The sequence below is a fragment of the Lycium ferocissimum genome, chromosome 12, assembly GCF_029784015.1.
Source record: "Lycium ferocissimum isolate CSIRO_LF1 chromosome 12, AGI_CSIRO_Lferr_CH_V1, whole genome shotgun sequence".
Classification (NCBI taxonomy): domain Eukaryota; kingdom Viridiplantae; phylum Streptophyta; class Magnoliopsida; order Solanales; family Solanaceae; genus Lycium; species Lycium ferocissimum.
In genome coordinates this window covers 27,949,305-27,969,760 of record NC_081353.1, presented here as the reverse complement: position 1 = coordinate 27,969,760, position 20,456 = coordinate 27,949,305, and the positions used below count along the sequence as shown (strand labels likewise).

General features: G+C 32.3%; 1 protein-coding gene across 1 annotated transcript; it reads left to right on the top strand.

Annotated features, from left to right (window-relative positions):
• The first annotated feature begins 13,660 nt into the window (after window positions 1-13,660).
• LOC132040228 (protein RGF1 INDUCIBLE TRANSCRIPTION FACTOR 1) lies at window positions 13,661-15,582 on the top strand. The gene is made up of 4 exons (XM_059430857.1): window positions 13,661-13,819; window positions 14,279-14,524; window positions 14,696-14,836; window positions 15,154-15,582. The coding sequence occupies exons 1-4, from the start codon at window positions 13,817-13,819 to the stop codon at window positions 15,502-15,504; spliced, it is 741 nt and encodes a 246-aa protein (XP_059286840.1). The 5' UTR covers window positions 13,661-13,816; the 3' UTR covers window positions 15,505-15,582.
• Window positions 15,583-20,456: the final 4,874 nt, after the last annotated feature.

The following is a 20,456-nucleotide window of genomic DNA, read 5'->3' as shown; positions in this document are numbered from 1 at the left end:
ATCTAAGATCACTCCTTCCGTTCCGTCTTATTTGTTTCTTATATTAACAATAATTTTTTATTTGTCTATTTTAGCAAATCAAGAAAGATTTATTAATTACGTCTTATATTGCTCTTATCTTTAAGTAACTACATAAGTATCGGTAGTCAAACTTAGCTTTTCAAAGCATAATTAGTAAGGGTAATTTAGTATGTTTTACTCCTAATATAATGATTTTTTAAGGGAAGTGTCAAGTAAATAAGAGACAAGTAAAAATGAATTGACAGAGTACCCTTACTCCCTCCGTTTTATTTTATTTGCCCCTTATTATAAAAATAGATTTTTTTTAATTATCTAATTTGGCAAATTAAGAGAGATTTATTATTTTCATTCAATATTACTCTTATCATTAAGGACCATATAAAGTAATTGTAGTCAAACTCATATTTTCACAGCATAATTAATAAGGATAAATTAGTAAAATAAACCCCTAATAAATAGCTTCTAAAGGGAAGTGCCAAGTCAATAAGGCCAAAGTAAAATGAAACGGAGGCTTACATTATTTTTTACTCCCTCCGATTCAAAATAAGTACCCACTTAGTCTTTTTATTTTGTTTCAAAATAAGTGTTCACTTACAAAATCAAGAAGGAATTAATTTTATTTATTCAGATTTGCACTATTTAATCAAGGCAATAAATAGGCAAGAGCCATTAATTAAGGTTAATTTAGTCAAAATACTTATTTTTCCTAGGAGTTAGTGTTTTCTTAAGGGGTGTGAAAAGGCTAAGTAAAATAAGTACTATGGGAGGTGGAGGTTGGTGTGGTGGTTGCTGGGGATGGGAGCTACACTGGTGTGTGAAAATTAGGTGATTGGAAGGTGGGGAGGACACAATAAATGTGCAGGCCATTCGTGGAACTTGATTTTCCTACTTTTACTAGGGAAGTCATTTTCTTCATTTTAAGGAACTTATTTTCCTAAAAAAAAAAAAAAAAAAAAAAAGTTCAAAAATTTGACAAACCAAAATGAAAAATTGAAAAAAATATTTTTTTGGAAAATATTTTCCTTCATACCAAACACACGCTTTATTTTTTTGAACTTCCAAAGTTTTGCTTTCTTAGTGAATATCGAATCTTGTGTCCCTTTGTATTTGCTAATTCTCCTTCCAAGCTTCCTTCATGATACATAATTTATTCTTTAAAAATTATTCAATTATGTGACTAGAAACTTTAATTATTATGAAGACTTACCAACAAGGCATGATTAACGTGCCAGTAGATTAAATTAATTTCGCAATAAAAAATGTGACATAATTATATATTTTAATTAAATTTATTTGCTTCCGTATCATGAGTTTGAGCCCGGGCTTAGCACGGGCCTCGTTCAATTAGTACCATATATAAGTTAAACTCATTAACTATTCAATTGTGATAAATCGAATATAAACGAAAAACTATAGCTCTTTATTTTCTACGTCAGTATAGTACATATAGAGGTATCAAAATTAATTCATGAAAATATGATCCATTCAATTGCTTAAATTTGGACGGATCATTAATCTGTCCATCTATTGGCACAACCCATCTAAATATTTAGTAATTGCACGATTTACCCTTTAAAATCGAACTTATGCCTAGCGAGACATAAGTTCTTTAAGGGCACTGGCATAACTTGTGAATATTATGATGCGAGCATAAGTTTCATTTTGAAGGGCAAAAATTAAAGACCACCCCATTTGAAGGGAAAAAATTAAAGACCAGCACAAAATAGGGACAAAAGTGCAAATGACTCTCTAAATATTAAGCTGATATATGTAGCACAAATGGATCCATGAGAAACCTGGGGCATTTAATTATTAGTCACTCTTTAGTTTTTTATTTTAGTATAGGTGACTCAAGTTTTAATTATTAGGTAGAGGTGATAATTTTCTATTAGTGATTAAGGGGTTTTCAAGTTGCCCAAAAGTTTCTATTTTGACACTTTAACCCTCAGCTTTATTTTTAACACTTTGCACTCAAGTTTTATTTTTAACACTTTGACCCACCCTCGCCCAGACCCCGTCCCCCGACCCCATGCCCCCACCCCGTCCCCTGCCCCCCGCCCCCACCCCACCCTAGCCAATTTTTTTTTTTATTTTCTTTGTTTTTTTTCACCCCCCCTCCTCCTCCTCCCAACCCCCTAACCCCCCCCCCCGCCCCCCCCCCCCCCCCCAAAAAAAAAAAAAAAAAATTAAATGTTTTTTGTATTTATTTTTTCACCCCCCTCCCCGTCCTCCTCGCAACCCTCCCCCCACCCCCCCACCCCCGTCCCCTTCCCCCGCCCCCACCCCACCCCAGCCAAATTTTTTTTTATTTTCTTTATTTTTGTTTCACCCCCTCCTCCTCCCAACGGCCTAACCCCCCCCACCCCGCCCCCCCCCCCCCCCCCCAAAAAAAATAATTAATTTTTTTTATTTATTTTTTCACCCCTCCTCCTCCTCCTCGCAACCCTCCCCCCACCCCCACCCTCATCCCCCACCCCCACCCCCACCCTCCAAAAAAATGATTTTTTTTATTTTCTTTATTTATTTTTTCACCCCCCCCCTCCTCCTCCTCTTCGCAACCCACCCCCACCACCCCTGCAAAAAAAAATTAAAAAAAGTTTTAATTTTTTCTTACCAATCTCCACTCCTCTTCCCATCCCCCCCCCCCCCCCCCCCCAAACTATTAAAAAAATTTGATATTTTTATTTTTTATTTTTTCACCAGCCCCCCTCCTCCTCCCACCCCTCAATCCCCCCCCCCCCCAAATTGCTTTTTTTAAAAAAAGTTTTTTTTTTTTTTTTTTTGCACCACCCCCCTCCCCTACTCAAAAAGAATATTGAAAATAAGTTTTGATTTTTTTTTTTTTTTTGGGTTTAGGAAAAGTTTGGATAAAATTCAGGTTGTTGTTGTAGTGTGTTTGTAGTGAAATAGATGGTTTTTCTGTTGTTGTCCTGGTATGGTTCAGGGTTTAGGAAAAGATATCCAATAGATGTTTTTTCTGTTCTTGTCCTGGTATTTATCTGGTTATGTTTATAGAAGATATCCAACAGATTTATAGTTGTTGCAACAAGTTCTACACTTGTGGCAACAAGTAGATAATCTGTTACAACAACTACAAATCTTGGATATAGCTTCGCTTATTTGGTTCTTTTGTAGAAAATATCCAGCAGATTTGTAGTTGTTGTCCAAGCGAATGCTCCATAGTTGTTAATTGCACCGTGTTGTAATAACGATTATTTGTTGGAACTTTATGACATTTTAATGTTATTCTTTTTAGAATGTTAATTTCTGTTCTTGGTGCTTGTGAACTTGGTTTATATGATATATTGATCGTGTTCAAATCACAAATGTGTGTGTGTTGTTAATAAATTGTCGAAGGTTTTCAGCAAGCAATGAATACGTTACTAGAAATGTAACTTGTTGGGTTTTATCCAACAAGTAACAGGACTTGTTGCAACAACTAGTAACTTGTGTTTTATCCAACTACTAAAAGATTTCCAGCAAATAAGCAATCTGTTGCAACAACTGACAGGCCTTGTTGCAGCAACTAAGTTACATGTTGGGATTTTTCCAACAAGTGGAGTGACTTGTTGCAGAAAGTTGGTAACTTGTTGTGTTTTATCCAACAAGAGTAAGGACTTGTTCAACAACTATGTCTTTTGCTGCAACAGCTACTACAGTTGTTGCAACAGATACTACACTTGTTGCGACAGATATTACGATTGTTACAACGGATACTACTTGATTCACCCATATTTAGTGATCAACAAAGGGAATCAATGACATTTAGTGATAAACAAAGAAAATCAATGATAAGTAGTGATCAATATATAATACTTAATCAATTTGATGGTAATTTGAGTCAGGATTATGCACTAAATCCAATGATCATTAGAGTGAATTGATGTGAACTACTTGATTCACCTATATTTAGTGATAAGCAAATGAAATCAACGATATTTAGTGATCAATATATAATACTTAATCAATTTGATAGTATTTTGAGTCAGGAAAGATAATCTACTAAGTCAGTATGTACTAAATCGAGTGATTATTATAGTGAATTGATGTGAACTACTTGATTCACTCATATTTAGTGATAAACAAATGAAATCAACGATATTTAGTAATCAATATATAATACTTAATCAATTTGAGAGTATTTTGAGTCGGGAAAGATGATCTACTAAGTCAGTATGCACTAAAACGAGTGATTATTAGAGTGAATTGATGTGAACTACTTGATTCACCCATATCTAGTGTTAAACAAATGAAATCAACGATATTTAGTGATGAATATATATATATATATATATATATATATATATATATATATATATATATATATATATATATATATATATATATATATATCTACTAACATCCTTAATGGATTAGATAGTAATTTCATGGATTAGATGGGCAATTCTAAGTGTATTCTTAGAACAGATATTACGATTCTTTGCCAACGATACCACAGGTTGTTTACAAAGGATACTACGATTGTTCCAACGATACTACGATTGTTTAACGAGATACTACACTTGCTGCAACAGATACTACTTGGTTCACCCATATTTAGTGATCAATAAAGGGAATCAACCATATTTAGTGATAAATAACGGAAATCAACCATATTTAGTGATAAACAATGGAGATCAACCATATTTATTGATCAATATATATACTTAAGCAATTTGATGGTGTTTTGGGTCGGGATAGATGATCAACTAAGTCCGAGACGCACTAAACGGAGTGATCATGGGAGTGAATTGATGGGAACTACTTGATTCACCCATATTTAGTGATAAACAATGGAAATCAACCATATTTATTGATCAATATATATGCTTAAGCAATTTGATGGTGTTTTGGGTCAGCATAGATGATCAACTAAGTCCAATACGCACTAAACGAGTGATCATGGGAGTGAATTGATGGGAACTACTTGATTCACCCATATTTGGTGATAAACAATGGAAATCAACCATATTTATTGATCAATATATATATTTAAGCAATTTGATGGTGTTTTGGGTCAGGATAGATAATCAACTAAGTCCAATACGCATTAAACGGAGTGATCATGGGAGTGAATTGATATAAACTACTTGATTCACCCATATTTAGTGATAAACAATGGAAATCAACCATATTTATTGATCAATATATATACTTAAGTAATTTGATGGTGTTTTGGGTCAGGATAGATGATCAACTAAGTCCAATACGCACTAAATGGAGTGATCATTGGAGTGAATTGGTGTGAACTACTTGATTCACTCATATTTAGTGATAAACAATGGAAATCAACTATATTTAGTGATCAATATAGATATATATATATATATATATATATATATATCTACTAAAATCATTAGTAAGTTGTTGCAACTTCTTCCACAATCGTATGATCTTTGTTGGCATTAGTAACTTGTTTAAACAGATTAGTTACTTGTTGGAACGGATTAGTAACTTGTTGAAACAGATTAGTAATTTGTTGCAACTTCTTCCATTAATCGTACTATCTGTTGCAACAGATTAATAACTTGTTTAAACATTAGTTACTTGTTGGAACGGATTAGTAACTTGTTGAAACAGTTAGTAATTTGTTGCAACTTCTTCAACAATTGTATGATCTGTTGCAATCATTTAGGCAATTTGTCTAAAGAGATTAGTAACTTATTTAAACAGATTAGCAATATCGTGAATATGTTGCAATAATGGAGGAGTTGTTGCAACATATAAGATACCCTGCGCAACATATGAGTAAGTTGTTGCAACATATGAGATACTCGCTGTAACATATGAGTAAGTTGTTACAACATATGAGATACCTGCTGCAACATATGAGTAAGTTGTTGCAATAATTCAAACAAGGTGATTAATCTGTTGCAACAATTAGTCAACTTGCTTAAACAACTGATCCATCTGTTGAAACAGATTAGTAACTTGTTGCAACTTCTTCAACAAGTGTATGATCTGTTGCAACAATTAACTCATCTCATTGCGACATATTTTTTAGTTTTTACAATAATTTAAGCAATTTTTTGATTTTTTTCCAACAAGGTGAGTAATTTGTTGTAACAACTAAGCAACTAAGCAACCAAGCAATTCTACTATATGCATCTATTGCAACAATTAGTAAGCAAAATAAATAAGTTCATAAACGAGAAATTGTTCAACGACCACCTTGGCTCCAAATACCACAACTAATCAAAATAAATAAGTTCATAAACATCATTCACAAATAACATAAAGGACAAAATATTTATAATTATTTATGAAAAACTACTATTATACATATAAATAATTATAAAATTTATGTATATAATTTATTGGTTTGGTTCGGTTATTTTTTAATAGAACCATAACCAAACTAAAATATTATCGGTTTTTAAAATTTAAAACCAAACCAAATGTCTGTTTTTTTTATTTGGTTTAGTTAAATTTTCGGTTTGGTTTTGGTTTTAACCAAAACCGTGAACAACCCTAGTTGCAACAACTAAAAATCTGTTGAATATTTTCTACAAACAGAACCAAATAAATGAAGAAATGTCCAACAGATTTGTAGTTGTTGCAACAGATTGTCTACTTGTTGTAACAAGTGTAGAACTTGTTGCAACAACTACAAATCTGTTGGATATCTTCTACAAACAGAACCAAATAACTGAAGCTATGTCCAACAGATTTGTAGTTGTTGCAACGATTGTCTACTTGTTGCAACAAGTGTAGAGCTTGTTGCAACAACTACAAATCATTGGATATCTTCTACAAGCGAGAAACAAGGCGAAGCTATGTCCAACAGATTAGTAGTTGTTGCAACAGATTGTCTACTTGTTACAACAAGTGTAGAACTTGTTGCAACAACTAAAAATCTGTTGGATATTTTCTACAAACAGAACCAAATAACTGAAGCTATGTCCAACAGATTTGTAGTTGTTGCAACAGATTGTCTACTTGTTGCCACAAGTGTAGAACTTGTTGCAACAACTACAAATCATTGGATATCTTCTATAGACGAACCGAGATAAATACCAGGACAAGAACAAAAAAAACCATATGTTGGATATCTTTTCCTAAACCCCGAACCATACCAGACAACAACAAAAAACCTTCTATTTCACTACAAACACACAACAACAACAACCTGGATTTTATCCAAATTTTTCCTAAACCCAAAACAAAAAAAAAAAAACAAAAATTCAAAACTTCCTTTCAAGATTTTTTTTTGGAGTGGGGGGGGGGGGGGGGGGGGGGGCGGATTTTTTTTTTAAAAAAACAAAATTAATTTTTTTCGGATGGGTGGGCGAAGTAAGAAACCAAAAAAAAAAAAAAAAAATCAAAACTTCTTTTCAAGAAAAATCATTTATTTTTAGGGAGGGGAGGGGGAGGGTGGTGCAAAAAAACAAAAAGAAAAACTTTTCAAATTTTTTTTTTTTTTGGGCGGGGGGGGCGGGGGGGTTGGCGGGGGTGAAAAAATAAATAAAGAAAATCAAAAAACAAAATTTAAAAATTTGGTGAGGGAGGGTGGGGGCTGGTAAAAAAAAAAAATCAAATTTGTTTTTTAAATTTTTTTTTGAGGGGGGGGGGGGGGGGGGGGGGGGGGGGTGAAAAAACAAATAAAGAAAATCAAAATTTAAAAAAAAAATGGGGGCGGGGGAGGAGGACGTGAGGGGTGAAAAAGCAAATAAAAAAATTAAAACTTTTTTTTTTAAAATTTTTTTTGGGGGGAAGGGGGGCGGGCGAGGGGGGAGGGGGGAGTGAAAAAGCAAATAAAAAAAAATTAAAACTTAAAAAAAAAAAAAAAAAAAAAAAAATTTGGGGGGGGGGGGGGGAAGAGGAGGGGGCTAGTGAAAGAGCAAATAAAAAATATCAAAACTTTTAAAAAAAAAAAAAAAAAATTGGGGGGGGTGGGGGTGTGGGGTGGGGGGAGGGGTGGGAGGAGGAGGGGGACCGTGACAAAGCAAATAAAAAATATCAAAACTTTTTTAAAAAAAAAAAAAATGGGGGGGGGGGGGTGGGGTGTGGGGCTGGGGGGGGGGGTGGGAGGATGAGAAGGGGCCCTAGTAGGTTTTTTGGATTAAGTTGGGATCTTTTTGTATTTTATAAAAGATTAAGAAGTTTTAAAAAATACACTTTGAACCTCAATTATCTTAATCCAATATTTAAATGGGTTTTGAGATGAAATGGTCCCCACAAGTCACCTATACTAATTTCATAACTAAAAAGTCACCTTTAGTTAATTCTTCCGAGAAACCTTGTCAAGATATTCTTAATTTTTTTTTTTTTGTTTGATATGTTATATATATAGACATAATAAAGAAAAAAATTATTAGGTACTTAAAAAATTATAAAAGAACAGACAAAAAAATCAAAACTTAGTAAGAAAGTGTATGTGTGTGTGGGTGGGGCGGGGGGGGGGGGGGGGGGGTTATTACCTGCTTTTAGCCAAACTTAACCGTTTAATCAATCCAAGTAACTTCACAACCCATTTTAATCTGTCCAAATTCGCTCAGCCCACTCATTTGACACCCTTAAGTACCTATCCAATTTTCCTTATTTGCTTACCCTCCATCTCCTTCATGCATTTCTCCTTTTACCCCAAGAAATTTGGTGCATAATCGAGTGTTGAATAGATGCAGCGGATGAGGCCACTATCGTTAAGGATATTTTGTAGATGGTTACATATTCGTAAGAATTTGATAAGTTTTTCTAGCAATAAATTAGGAGTAAAAATGGCAGAATTCGATTAGATAAAACTCAACAGTGAAGCAGAAACATGATTTTCAGGTGTCTTTACAAAGAAGCAAACATTTGTATTAAAAAAACATTTTCCATGAAAAACGACTTCCGGCATATTAATTAAATACATTCAAAAGAGATTCCTTTTTCTTTTGTTCCCATAAAAATATAAGAAGTTCCCATAAAAATATAAGAACAAATGGTTGCTATGTAGTGCAAATTCAGGGGAGCTGAAGTGGGTATAAAATAATGCTACTCATTATGTAATTAATTAAAAATATTGCTAAATATGAGGGGGGCGTATTCGCATTTGGTGGAATGGGAAATGATCTTCACATAAAAAAAGAATTTAGAGTAATTAATGAAGAAATATTGTAGGATCAAAAGTACATATTAGTTAAACCGTTAAGCACAACTAATTAACAATTGCAAATGATGATCATCATGATGATTAAATCGTTAAGCAAAATTTTTAATATTATGACCTCTCATGCCCACACCCTGCTCAGATTAAATGTTAACCAATCCTTGAGCTAATGCCACATTTCTGTCTTCAGAATTCAGTTAACATTTCTAACTGTTATGTTTAACTTTCAAGAGAAAATTAAAAATGATACGCCATATTATTTTTATCATATAACGATTGTAATACAATTAAATCTCTCTATAACAATCATCTTGTGTAATAATGATTGACTATAATAGCTAACTTTTTTTGGAATCGATTTTTCATGTTATGTATCTTATATGTTCTATAGAACAACTTTCACTAAACCAACCAAAAAATATTCAAACAAACGATGTTGTATTAGAAAGGTTTAACATTACATGTGGTTAAGGCGTTACTAATCACCGGCTTAATCGGAGACAAACGCCTAAAAAAATTAAAGATAAAAGTTATAGCAGACTAATGTACAATTATCAATATTATAAGGGTCTTTTTTTTTTTTTTTTTTTTTTGCTTTATTTTGTGTCAAAGTTTCAAATTCCAAGATCACCTATGGGTTAAAGCATAAGGGTGCAAGAAACAAGGGCTTTCCTCAAAACTAGCAAAGGAGAGTACACATTAATTAATCAGGTCATTAATTTAGCTATAGTGCTTAATGAGTTGTCTTTTGTCTGCCCAACAAAATCTCTAATTAAGCCCATAACTATTACTCTCTTCGGTCCATTTACTTGTCGTCACTATTAAAAATAGATGGTCTATGAAACTTCCTTCGTCCATTTTTACTTGTCATGTATCTTGTATATTAAAAATAGATGTACAGTTTTACTTATCCAGTTTGAAAAATCAAGAAATAATTTACCAATTCATGCCTATTTTACCCTTATTATTAATTATTGAGTTGGAAACTTCAAGGAATTGTTAGTGGCTGCACAATTTTTAAAGTATGTTTGATTGATTTCAATCATTAGAGGAGTTAATAATAATTAGAGGTTATATAGTGAAATAGTTATTCTATTTATGGCTCCTCAAGGGGTGTGTCAAGTTAATACAGGACAACTAAAAATAGACAGAGGGAATAGTTGTCATTTTATAAAATCAAGATATAATTAATTAGTAGTATTAGTTTTCACCTTAATCTTTACTAAATAAATGTGGAAAAAGATTAAAGTTGTGAAAAAGAGTACTATTAAATTGAGATCTAAATAAATAAGGATAATTTAGTCAAATTGCCTTTTTAGTTAACTTTTTTAAGGGGAATGCAAAACATAAACATGACAAGTAAAATGGACCGGAGGGAATATTTGTTTGAAAGAAAGGCTAATTAAATTTTTATTTATTTAATTTCTTTTTCATAAGTGGAGTAGTTAAGGATTGTTGTTTGCCATGTTTTTAGTTTCCCAGAATCCCAGTTTCCTCATACATGTCTAATGTCTTGTCTTGGCTTTACGAGTGCTAAAGTGGTACTAAAGTCAAATAAATGAGGCAAAAACATTAAAAAAATAATGAGTAATTTTAGGGTAAAGTTTGCTCTTGTCGCCGCAGTGAGTATACTGTTATTTGGAGAGTAAAAGTGTATTTTTTTTTTGTTTTTTAACAATGCTTTTTTTTTAAAAATATTTTGAATTATTTACTATTTTATTTATAGTATAATTCATGTAGTTTATAAATATGCAAAGTTCTATATTAAAAGACTTGATGAATTGATGTGCGAACTCGCACAATTTTTTTTATTTTTTTTTCACCTTCGTAGTACAAACCATTACAAACAAAGTGAAATGAAGGAAATAATTAGCAAGTTAAGATTGACTATATAAATTCGAACTGTCTAAACGACTTATTGAATAACAAAAGGAAATAAAAAGAGCATTTTCTTGATTTTCTGTCTTGGTAATGTTACAAATTTTCAGTTACAAAAATTAATAATTAATCATCATAATCATAGAGTAGAAGATTCCAAAGAATAGAAGGATGTAAACCGAAAAAGGGAGTACACTAAATTAACATCTGTTGTAGATATTTTGGATGGACACTTAAAAATTTGATATTGGAAGAAGCGTTCTGGAGCTTTTCCAAAATTGATAAGATTTCAGAACAATTACTTTGTTGAGAGAATTCTTAGAACAGTAGATACATAAATATATTTTATTTATTTTTGAACTTTTTGGACAGTTAAAAAGTCAACATAATGTAAACTATTAATTAAAAAGTATATAAAAGCACAGACTCTAAAAATCGTAGCAAGTTCTCCTTTGAATCAATATTGACCAATTCTCACCAAGTAATTACAAGTTATATTGCTCGGATTCTTCAAATATGTTGTCGCACCAGTCGGATTCTCAAAAAATGCATTGTTTGGATCCAATTCTTATTCATCGACATTTGTAAAGAGTTCAAGCAACATAGATTACAAGTTAAAAATCCAAATGCTTTTATTCAGTTAATTTGATGTGGAATATATCATAAAAATAAGTGTAACATTTAGCATAACCAAGTAAATTGGAGTTCCGCATCAAATTTTACGTTTGGAGACAAATTTATATGCTGCTTGTACCAAAAACAAAATAATTTCTAGGATATTATAACTTATACATATATACACACACATACTGACTGAATAAATATTTATAATAGTAATATATTTTAATCTCTTATAGCAAAGGATCTACTTTATTATTTTCTGAAACTAGTTTATATATACGAACAATGTAAATTCAAAGGTGATTTAACATATTGTAGCAGGGTGCTCTCCTTATTTTCAAACTTGACATGAGTAGTTACTTGTAGTTATATTTTATTGTCATTATCAGAAGCATGGGCGTCTCAACGTGGAGGCTAGTAAAACGAGTAAAACCTTTACTTTAGGCCCCCAAAATTCTGAGGCTCAAAATATTCTTAATAGTGAATTTTATGATTTAATTTTCGCTCAGACAAAATTGAAGTTTGTAGAAAAAAGAAAACGCAAAAAAAATATAAAAAGATAATGAAAGAAAGGATGTCCACTTTTTACCAATAGAAATATTTTAGACCTTTGAATTAAACTACTCAAATCTTCATATTAGTAAATAAATTTTTGTACAATAAGATCCAAGTTAACATATTATAAACATATGGTTAACATCTTATTAGCTTGTTAATATTACTTTGCGAAGTTAAATGTCATAATACTACATTGTAAACAGCTACAAAAAACACGTAGACACTAACTTTTTGCACTTATGCGTACACATATGTAAATTATATTTAAAAAATTTATGATCTTTTATTAAAATTTGGCTTTAGGCTAATAAATTCTATTTAATCGTTCTTATATAGAAGTTAAACTCCTATTTTCCAGATCCTAATCTCATCTTGAATGAACTGTTATCTGTAGTTATCTTTTAGGTGACACAATAATATAAAATAATTTTATTTTGTTAATATATAAACATCAGTAACTTTTTTATAATATCAAAGACACCTTGAGTGGCTATGATTCCACCACAATTGCACAAGGTATGATTGAATAAACATTAATCATGCAACTGTCAACCAGTTTGTGTTAGTCAAAAAAAAAATTGAACCAACAACTGTGAATTAAGTAATAAATTTAGAGTAAATAATTGAACAAATATTTGTTTATTGACTTGCCTAGTTGAAGACAAGAAACTAGCTAGCTCCAACCCTATTTACCGAGATATGTGAATCAAAAAGCATAGTAAAAAAGATTAAGATTACATATATCGATATTATAAAACTTTTTACACCATTCGCATAATTTAGCATGGTATAACAGGTTACTTACTATTTATCGAAGTTAATAATAATATTTTACTTTTAAGTGACATAATAAATATGTAGAAGTTATAATAAAGTTAAAATTTGTAAATTTATTAAGGCATCTTGTTCAAGAAGAGCTCCTTTTGTTTAGGGTATAAGCTCTCAACACAAGGAGATAGAGAAAATTAGTTTATGTAGGAAGAAAATGTGATGGGAGCATGGGAACAGTGCCCACGTTCTCCTCATATCTTACCCTTTTTCTCTTTATCTAATTTCTCCTTTTCTTTCTCTCTCTCTCTATATATATATATGTTTTTTTTCTTTTTTTGTATAGTAATCTATTTATATCAGGGTAGGGATAGGGAGAAAGCTACAACTTAGTAGTATTTAGTAACTTTGATTAAAATTTTATTTTTGTGTTAAAAAACTTTCACGTATAAACAATTTATTTAGAACCCAACAAGCTGCCTTTTTTAGAATTCAGAACTCATAAACTCAAAATAGTTTTCGACAGAACCCAAAAGTTTTGGTTAAAATCCTATATTTATGTTAAAGAAATTCAGTTCATATGTATAAATAATTTATTAAGAACCGAACAAGTTGTCTCTTTTTAGAATTTAGAATTCATAAACTCAAAATTTTGGCTTCTGACTCTGATTATATATATTTTGCAAGTGAGCCTCTTGACAAAATGTCTACACTGTGTAGGTGCCCGAGGAATAAATATATCCTTTCCTCTCTTGTGATTCTCCATAAATACACTAACATCCATACCCTAGTCCCTCTCTTTCTTCAATCAAGCCATTATCTCATTGCTTAGCTTCTTTAGTACTTTGTGCGTCTTGAGGGTAGTGTTTTTATGTGATCATGGTAAGTTTTTCGTCTATTTCATTCATCAATTCCACTTTCATCATGTTTCTTGTCACTCTTCATGTAATTGAGTTCCTTTGAAAAAAAGTTTTAAGTTTTACACAGTAACCTATTCTAGCATATTAGTTATCTTTCTATTTTTCTAATAATAAGGTAATTTCAACCATACAAAGTAGTCATTAGACAATTCTATCCTGGCCAAGCAACCAAAGCTTGGGAGCTAGGTGAAAATAGTGAAAGAAAGAGAATAGGAAGCAGGACAGAGGAATTGTTTAGTGCTTATCAAGTTACAAATAATGTTTATCATTGAGATTTAGGTGTAATTGAGGAAGTGATCACCTGATTGTGCAAATATTATTTTTTATGTCATCACTGCAAACTTAAGCTCTTTCAAAAGCCCATTGAGCAAGAGCTTTGTACATTAGTTCCTAAATTGTCTTATTGTATGTTGATTTTTAGGGAATTCCGAAGCCAGCATGGTTGGAAGCTCTCTTCAGAGAGAAATTCTTTGCCCCGTGCTCAATTCACGAGAGTGCAAAGAAGAACGAGAAGAATATTTGTTGTTTGGATTGTTGCATAAGTATTTGCCCTCACTGTGTGATGGCTCATCGTTTCCACAGATTGATTCAAATTCGACGTTATGTCTACCATGATGTTGTTCGACTTGAAGACCTAGAGAAACTCATAGATTGCTCAAATGTTCAGGTAATTGATTGATTTAACAGTATTAAAGTATGTGATCAGTTCATCTGAAAGCATACTATCATCTATTTAATTGTCTTTAACGAGCAATGGATCATTTTCTTTAAATAGTTTTGCTCCACATATTTCATGATGTTTGGATTTTTCTGATAATTTGGTTCATAATTCAACTAGGCCTACACAATAAACAGTGCTAAGGTGATTTTCATCAAGAAAAGACCTCAAAACAGGCAATTCAAAGGATCTGGAAACTATTGCACTTCTTGTGATAGAAGCCTTCAAGAACCTTTTATCCATTGCTCTCTAGGGTGCAAGGTAATTAATTTCTCTTTAACTTGTACATGTTTTACATATTTTTGATCTCCAACCATAATTCTTATTCCTCCTAAGTTAGAATAATTGGGTCCATGTAATATAAGCCTCAAAATGATCTATTTATTCAATCAAGAGAAAAAGTGTTTATTACTATCTCTAGAATATGAAGTAAAATAAAATTTCATGAAATTGGTTAAGAAAGAAGCATCTTAGGAATTTAACCATTTAAATCTAATATAAGAAATAATATAAATTTTGTCTGGTGACGATAATTCTCCAGTAGTATGATGATAAATTTTGAATTTTATGATGAACAGGTGGATTTTGTACTAAAGCACTACCAAGACGTTTTTCCATTCCTAAGGAGATGCACAACTTTACAACTTAGTCCAGACTTCTTTATCCCTCAGGACATGGCTGACGATGAGACGGCCCACTCAACGATCGTGGACAGTGACGGGCCGTGGGGCTCATCGATGTCCGGCTCGTCGGGATCGGAGAATAACATGATGAGTGTTTTCCCATGCACTGAGTTTGTGAGGAAGAAGAGAAGTGGATTATACGTGTGTGGAAGAACACTCAATAGTTATAAGAACATAACGGATGAGGACATCGCTACTAGCATGAGTAGAAGAAAAGGCATTCCTCATAGGTCTCCTTTGTGTTAGAATTAATTTAGTAGAATTATTCACATTTTACTTTGACCACTTTCAATTAGAATTTTTTAATATTCTTGGCTCACTGCTCATGACCACCCCTCTTTCACACACACAAACACACACAATTTTTGGGATTAATTAATTACTTGGTCGGGGTGTTTTGTCTTAATGGCATCACGTGACTCTAGGTTATTATGTGGTTTTTTATTTTGTATTTTTGTACAACATGATTTCGAATTTCTACCATGACATAATAATAGTAAGAGTTTAGGAATTCGAATGGATTATTTTGTCTAGCTTGATTTGTTTACATGCAAGTTGTTGTACCCAGGTACGGCTCAATAAGGTTAGTAACCTAAAGCCAACTTTAATGGGAGGCATTATTTTTTCTGTTCAATATTTTTTAAAAGAAAAATTAACCTATAAAGTCAATTGTAGGTAAAAATTAGGCCTCATCCTCCCTTAACTAGAAGTCTTGGGTTCGAGCCTCAAAATAAAATAATCTTGCTACAGAGTGCTTTCCTCTTTACTCGGCCTTGCGTGTCTCGAGATATAATTAATCGGGAAATTCAATATAGATACCGAACACCGGATGAAAAATAAATGAGGCCCCCAAAGTTTTGGGCCTAAAGCCCCTGCTTTAGTGGCTTAGCCCTGGTTGTACCCGTACCACTTGAAGTTGGCATCAAATAGTTTTTTGTTCCGTCAAGAAAAGAAAAAAATGGGGAAGGAATTAACAAAATATCTTTCTTTTTTCAAATGATAAAACTTTCAAGAAAATAATAGAGACTGCTCGAGTTCTGTCATCTCACATGATTTAATTACTGATTTTTGTTAGACAGTTAGTACTGATAATTGTTTAAGAATTTATTTTCAAACAACGAAACATATTAGTTAAACTAGTAAATTCACCCGCGCTTCGCGCAGTCGTGACACTTCTTCTAATACATGCAAACGAAAAATTGAAAGTAACAAATATATGCAAGATATACATATGAATTTATTGAGAAAAATTAATATATAAGAGAAATGATACAAATTAATGAAAAACAAATTCCAAATAGAAGCATCCCATATGTTTTTTGTAAGTATACAATGATAGAGTTCTCAAGGAATAGTCCTCTCAATTGGGAAAAACATGACTCATATAAAAATAACTTTTCATGTATGTGCATATAACAATTCATTCTATGAATATAGATTAAATTATGAATTTTTTTTACTTATACATTTTATCGATACATAAATAACCTTTCTTGTATATGCATATAAAAATTAATTCTATGATACATACTCATTTTTTTTTAGTTAGCTCCAACACTTTTCATATAAGCAGTTTCACACAAAGAGTGGAACAAAAATAATCATATGCGTAAAAACATATTATTATTATTTTTTCATAAGCAAATGCTAGTTAGAAAACAATTCCTTATCTTTGAGTAGAAGAAATCTAATTGTTGCTAACTCAACATTTAAAATGCATGATTAATATTGTATTACTGTGCTGATTTGGATCCAGATTAGTCGGCCCTCAATGCGAATACGGGACATTGGGTGGGAAACAAAAGTTAAAATATTGGATTACTGGAATAGTGAAAGCAGTTTGCAAAACGCGAGTTTGTGCAGGTTTGATTATCAACATAATTACTCATCCACTAACTCTACATAATTATATCATATTTTTTTCACTTCTCCTTCCCCACAGAGAAAGTCAAAAGAAGTGCATAATGACTTACCTTAAACCATAAAAATCAATTATTTGTACATGTATAGTTTTAAAACTAAATAAATTGGTTTCGAAAACCAACTTGAAGTGGCTCTAAATTACAAATATTATATTAGAACGAATAGGAACATCAAAGTGTCCTATTAATACAAAGATTTCATATAGTTCATAATCTCCACCCCCCACCCCCCCCCCCCCCCCCCCCCCAATTTCAAGTAAAATGAAAGTAACAATTACACAATTGAGAACTCCATTAGTAAGGAGTTTATCAATCTAAATCCTGATGTATAAAGATCTCATACATCAGGCAATACAAAATGTTGATAGACACATATAACAGAGATATACAAAGGCGCATAGAACTAAAAAAATAATACCTAGCAAAAGAAATGTGACAGAGGCATGCCTGCAAGAAGAGAAAAGGACCTCTCATTTTCTGCAAAAATGCCAAGCTACGGCTTGGTTGCCCGATTAAATTTAAAAAGTGATATTTATTGTCTCTTTCTCTCTAATGGATGCAACAATTGTTCTTCATTGGATTAATTTCTCTAATGCACGAACCCATTTTTTCTTTGATAATGACTTTTAGACTCTTTCTTTGTGTCCAACATGAATTTTGAATCTGTAACATAAATTGAATTGAAATTGAGCAGAAAAAATGTAAAAATCGAGAAAAAATATAAATAGGTGTCATATCAAAATTTTGTTTTCTATTATATAGCCACCAGATGCTCAAATGTGCAAAAGTGAAAAATATCCTACGACAAACAGCAATAGAACACCAAAAAATGTGGTTATAGTCGCCCTTGCTTTCATTCTCAAGACTGAGACCCAAAAAGATAGAAAGTGGTAAGAAGTCCACACTTTTTCTTTCCCTTGCACCCTTTTTTCACCATAAAGAACCTAAGAAGAGGCAACCAAAGACACAAATCCTTGATTTCCACAAATAAAAAAGAAACGTGAGATGGGGATAGTTAAAGAAGTGCAAAAGGCGAATATTTTAGGAACAGGGAATCGAACCATAGTCCTAGTTCATGGGTTTCGGACAGACCAATCTGTTTACCCCGAAATTAGGTAATAAGTTGAATTTGTAAGTGATGTATAGGATATGTGGATACTTTAATCTATTTTGATTAATAAAGAATGTATATGTGGATTCACTTATAAATGACTTAAATATATGTAAATCAGTATGCTAATGATTTGGACGAATGTGTTAGTATTATGGATTTGAGCTAGAATATTTATGTATATTTCTGTGCAATATCGAATAATATGATTCAGTGAACTTAATGCTATAAACCGGACCAAAATCAGAGAGAGTGAGAGAGAGAGAGAGAAAGCTTTAATATAAATTCTAATACAACGGGATCCGAAAAGTTCCCCAAAGTAGGAAATGCCCCTATTTATAGTTTTTCTCTACGCGTACATCATCAAGCCCTTTAGAAATAAAGAAAGCCCTAATATTAAGGTAAGGTCGACACCCGATGACGAATCGATCTTCACACGGAATTTAACCGACTGGCCACATCATAATGGTGTGAAACCCGACTAGACGATCGCCCGCCATATATAAACCTAACTACACGATCAACTCCCGCTTACGTAAACCCGACTAACGATGTTGCTTGTTCCGGAAATCGAACCATACGGCTTTTCCTACGACTTCTTCTCGATCACACTACTGATGCAATTTCCCCGGTCTAAACGCTCGTACTCGTTTTCATCCTTTTTCTGGCCCCCGGTCCCACCGGTCAAACATTAACCCGGTTTTTACCGTATACACAATCATGCGTGGAAACGTTTGGTTCCTCATATAGTTGACATTTATAAGGTTGTCTGGTTTGACAATATGAGTGGTAGAACTATCAATCCGGACTACTTTGACTTCAAAGGGTTCTCAACCTTAGAAGGATACGTACGTCTGTGATGTGATGATCGCTATTTTGGAAGAACTCCAAATTCCTAATTGCATTTAAGTTGGAAACTTTGTTTCTGCCATGATCGGTGTCGTCATTTCCATTGTGACCCGATCTCTTCACAAAGTTGTTACCATCACCAGAGTTGGTTGACGTATCCGCGTTTGATGGATTCTGCAAAATTAAGAAGAACATACTAATGTAACAAGAAAAACTTGTTTGATTAAGTGGACAACAAAACAACTAAAAGGTAGAAACTTGAGTAGTTCAACAAAATTAAAATGAAGGAAAAAATAAATATGTTGAAGACGTAACGAAAATTTTACTGCTGGCTAGTGGGAGGAAGCGAGGAAAAGGAGAAATATGTTGTGGTAAAAAGGAGTTTTACTTGAAAAAGGAAAAGAGGAAGAGATATAATTAAGAGAGGGAGGTTAAAAATGGGCAAATAAAGAGACGTGACCCTTGAATTTTCTTAAGATAAAAAAGAGGCAAAAAAGAGTAAAAAAGCAAAAAAATCAAGAAAAAATATAAATATGATTCCTATCTTTTTAGGATGCGCGTCACGCATTGTCTCGCTTATATATATATATATATATATATATATATATATATATATATATGATGTGTTGCATTTAAACCTAACTATACGCAACAATCATTTAGATGTGTTGCATTTAAACCTAACTATAAGCAACAATCATTTACTTAGATAATCACCAATGCTCACTTTATCATAATAAGATATGCCACTAGCATATTAAAGGAGTAATAATAATCAGTCGTTTTTCATTCAACGCCTAGCTAGCACAATTAGTAATGTTGGTATTGAAAGAGATTTAAACATTTAAACTTTGAAGTTTGAAAAGCACTTAAAATATTGTAAAACTGTCATGTCTAACGATGATCTTTGTCACCCTCTAGTGCTAATGCTTGAAAATTGGACCATGTACAATATATTTGTGTACTCTAGTAGCATTTCTTTGACTTTGACCCTTCCAACAGAAAATTATAAGAAAAGGAGGAAAAAGAAATAAGAAATAAGAGAAAGAGAAGTAGTGTTCAAAGTTTATGAAAGAACAAGAAGAAAGGGAAAAGGTAAAAAAGAAAAAACATATGGAGGTTCGGGAACAGAGTTACGTTGTTTAATTTATTACATTAGTGTTTATTATTGACCAGTCAACTGAACAGCCACTATTTCTACAGTCTAATCATCTTATCGAGTTAAAGTTTTATGCATGATAAATTTTTTTTATATAAAATAATGTCATCGTATAAGGTACTATAGATACAATTCTATAGTTAATGATAATCACGTC

Excerpts from the sequence above, each read along its gene's own strand:
- LOC132040228 (XM_059430857.1), top strand. Across the intron at positions 14,525-14,695 it reads TAGATTGCTCAAATGTTCAG|GCCTACACAATAAACAGTGC; the intron begins GTAATTGATTGA and ends TAATTCAACTAG. Across the intron at positions 14,837-15,153 it reads ATTGCTCTCTAGGGTGCAAG|GTGGATTTTGTACTAAAGCA; the intron begins GTAATTAATTTC and ends TATGATGAACAG.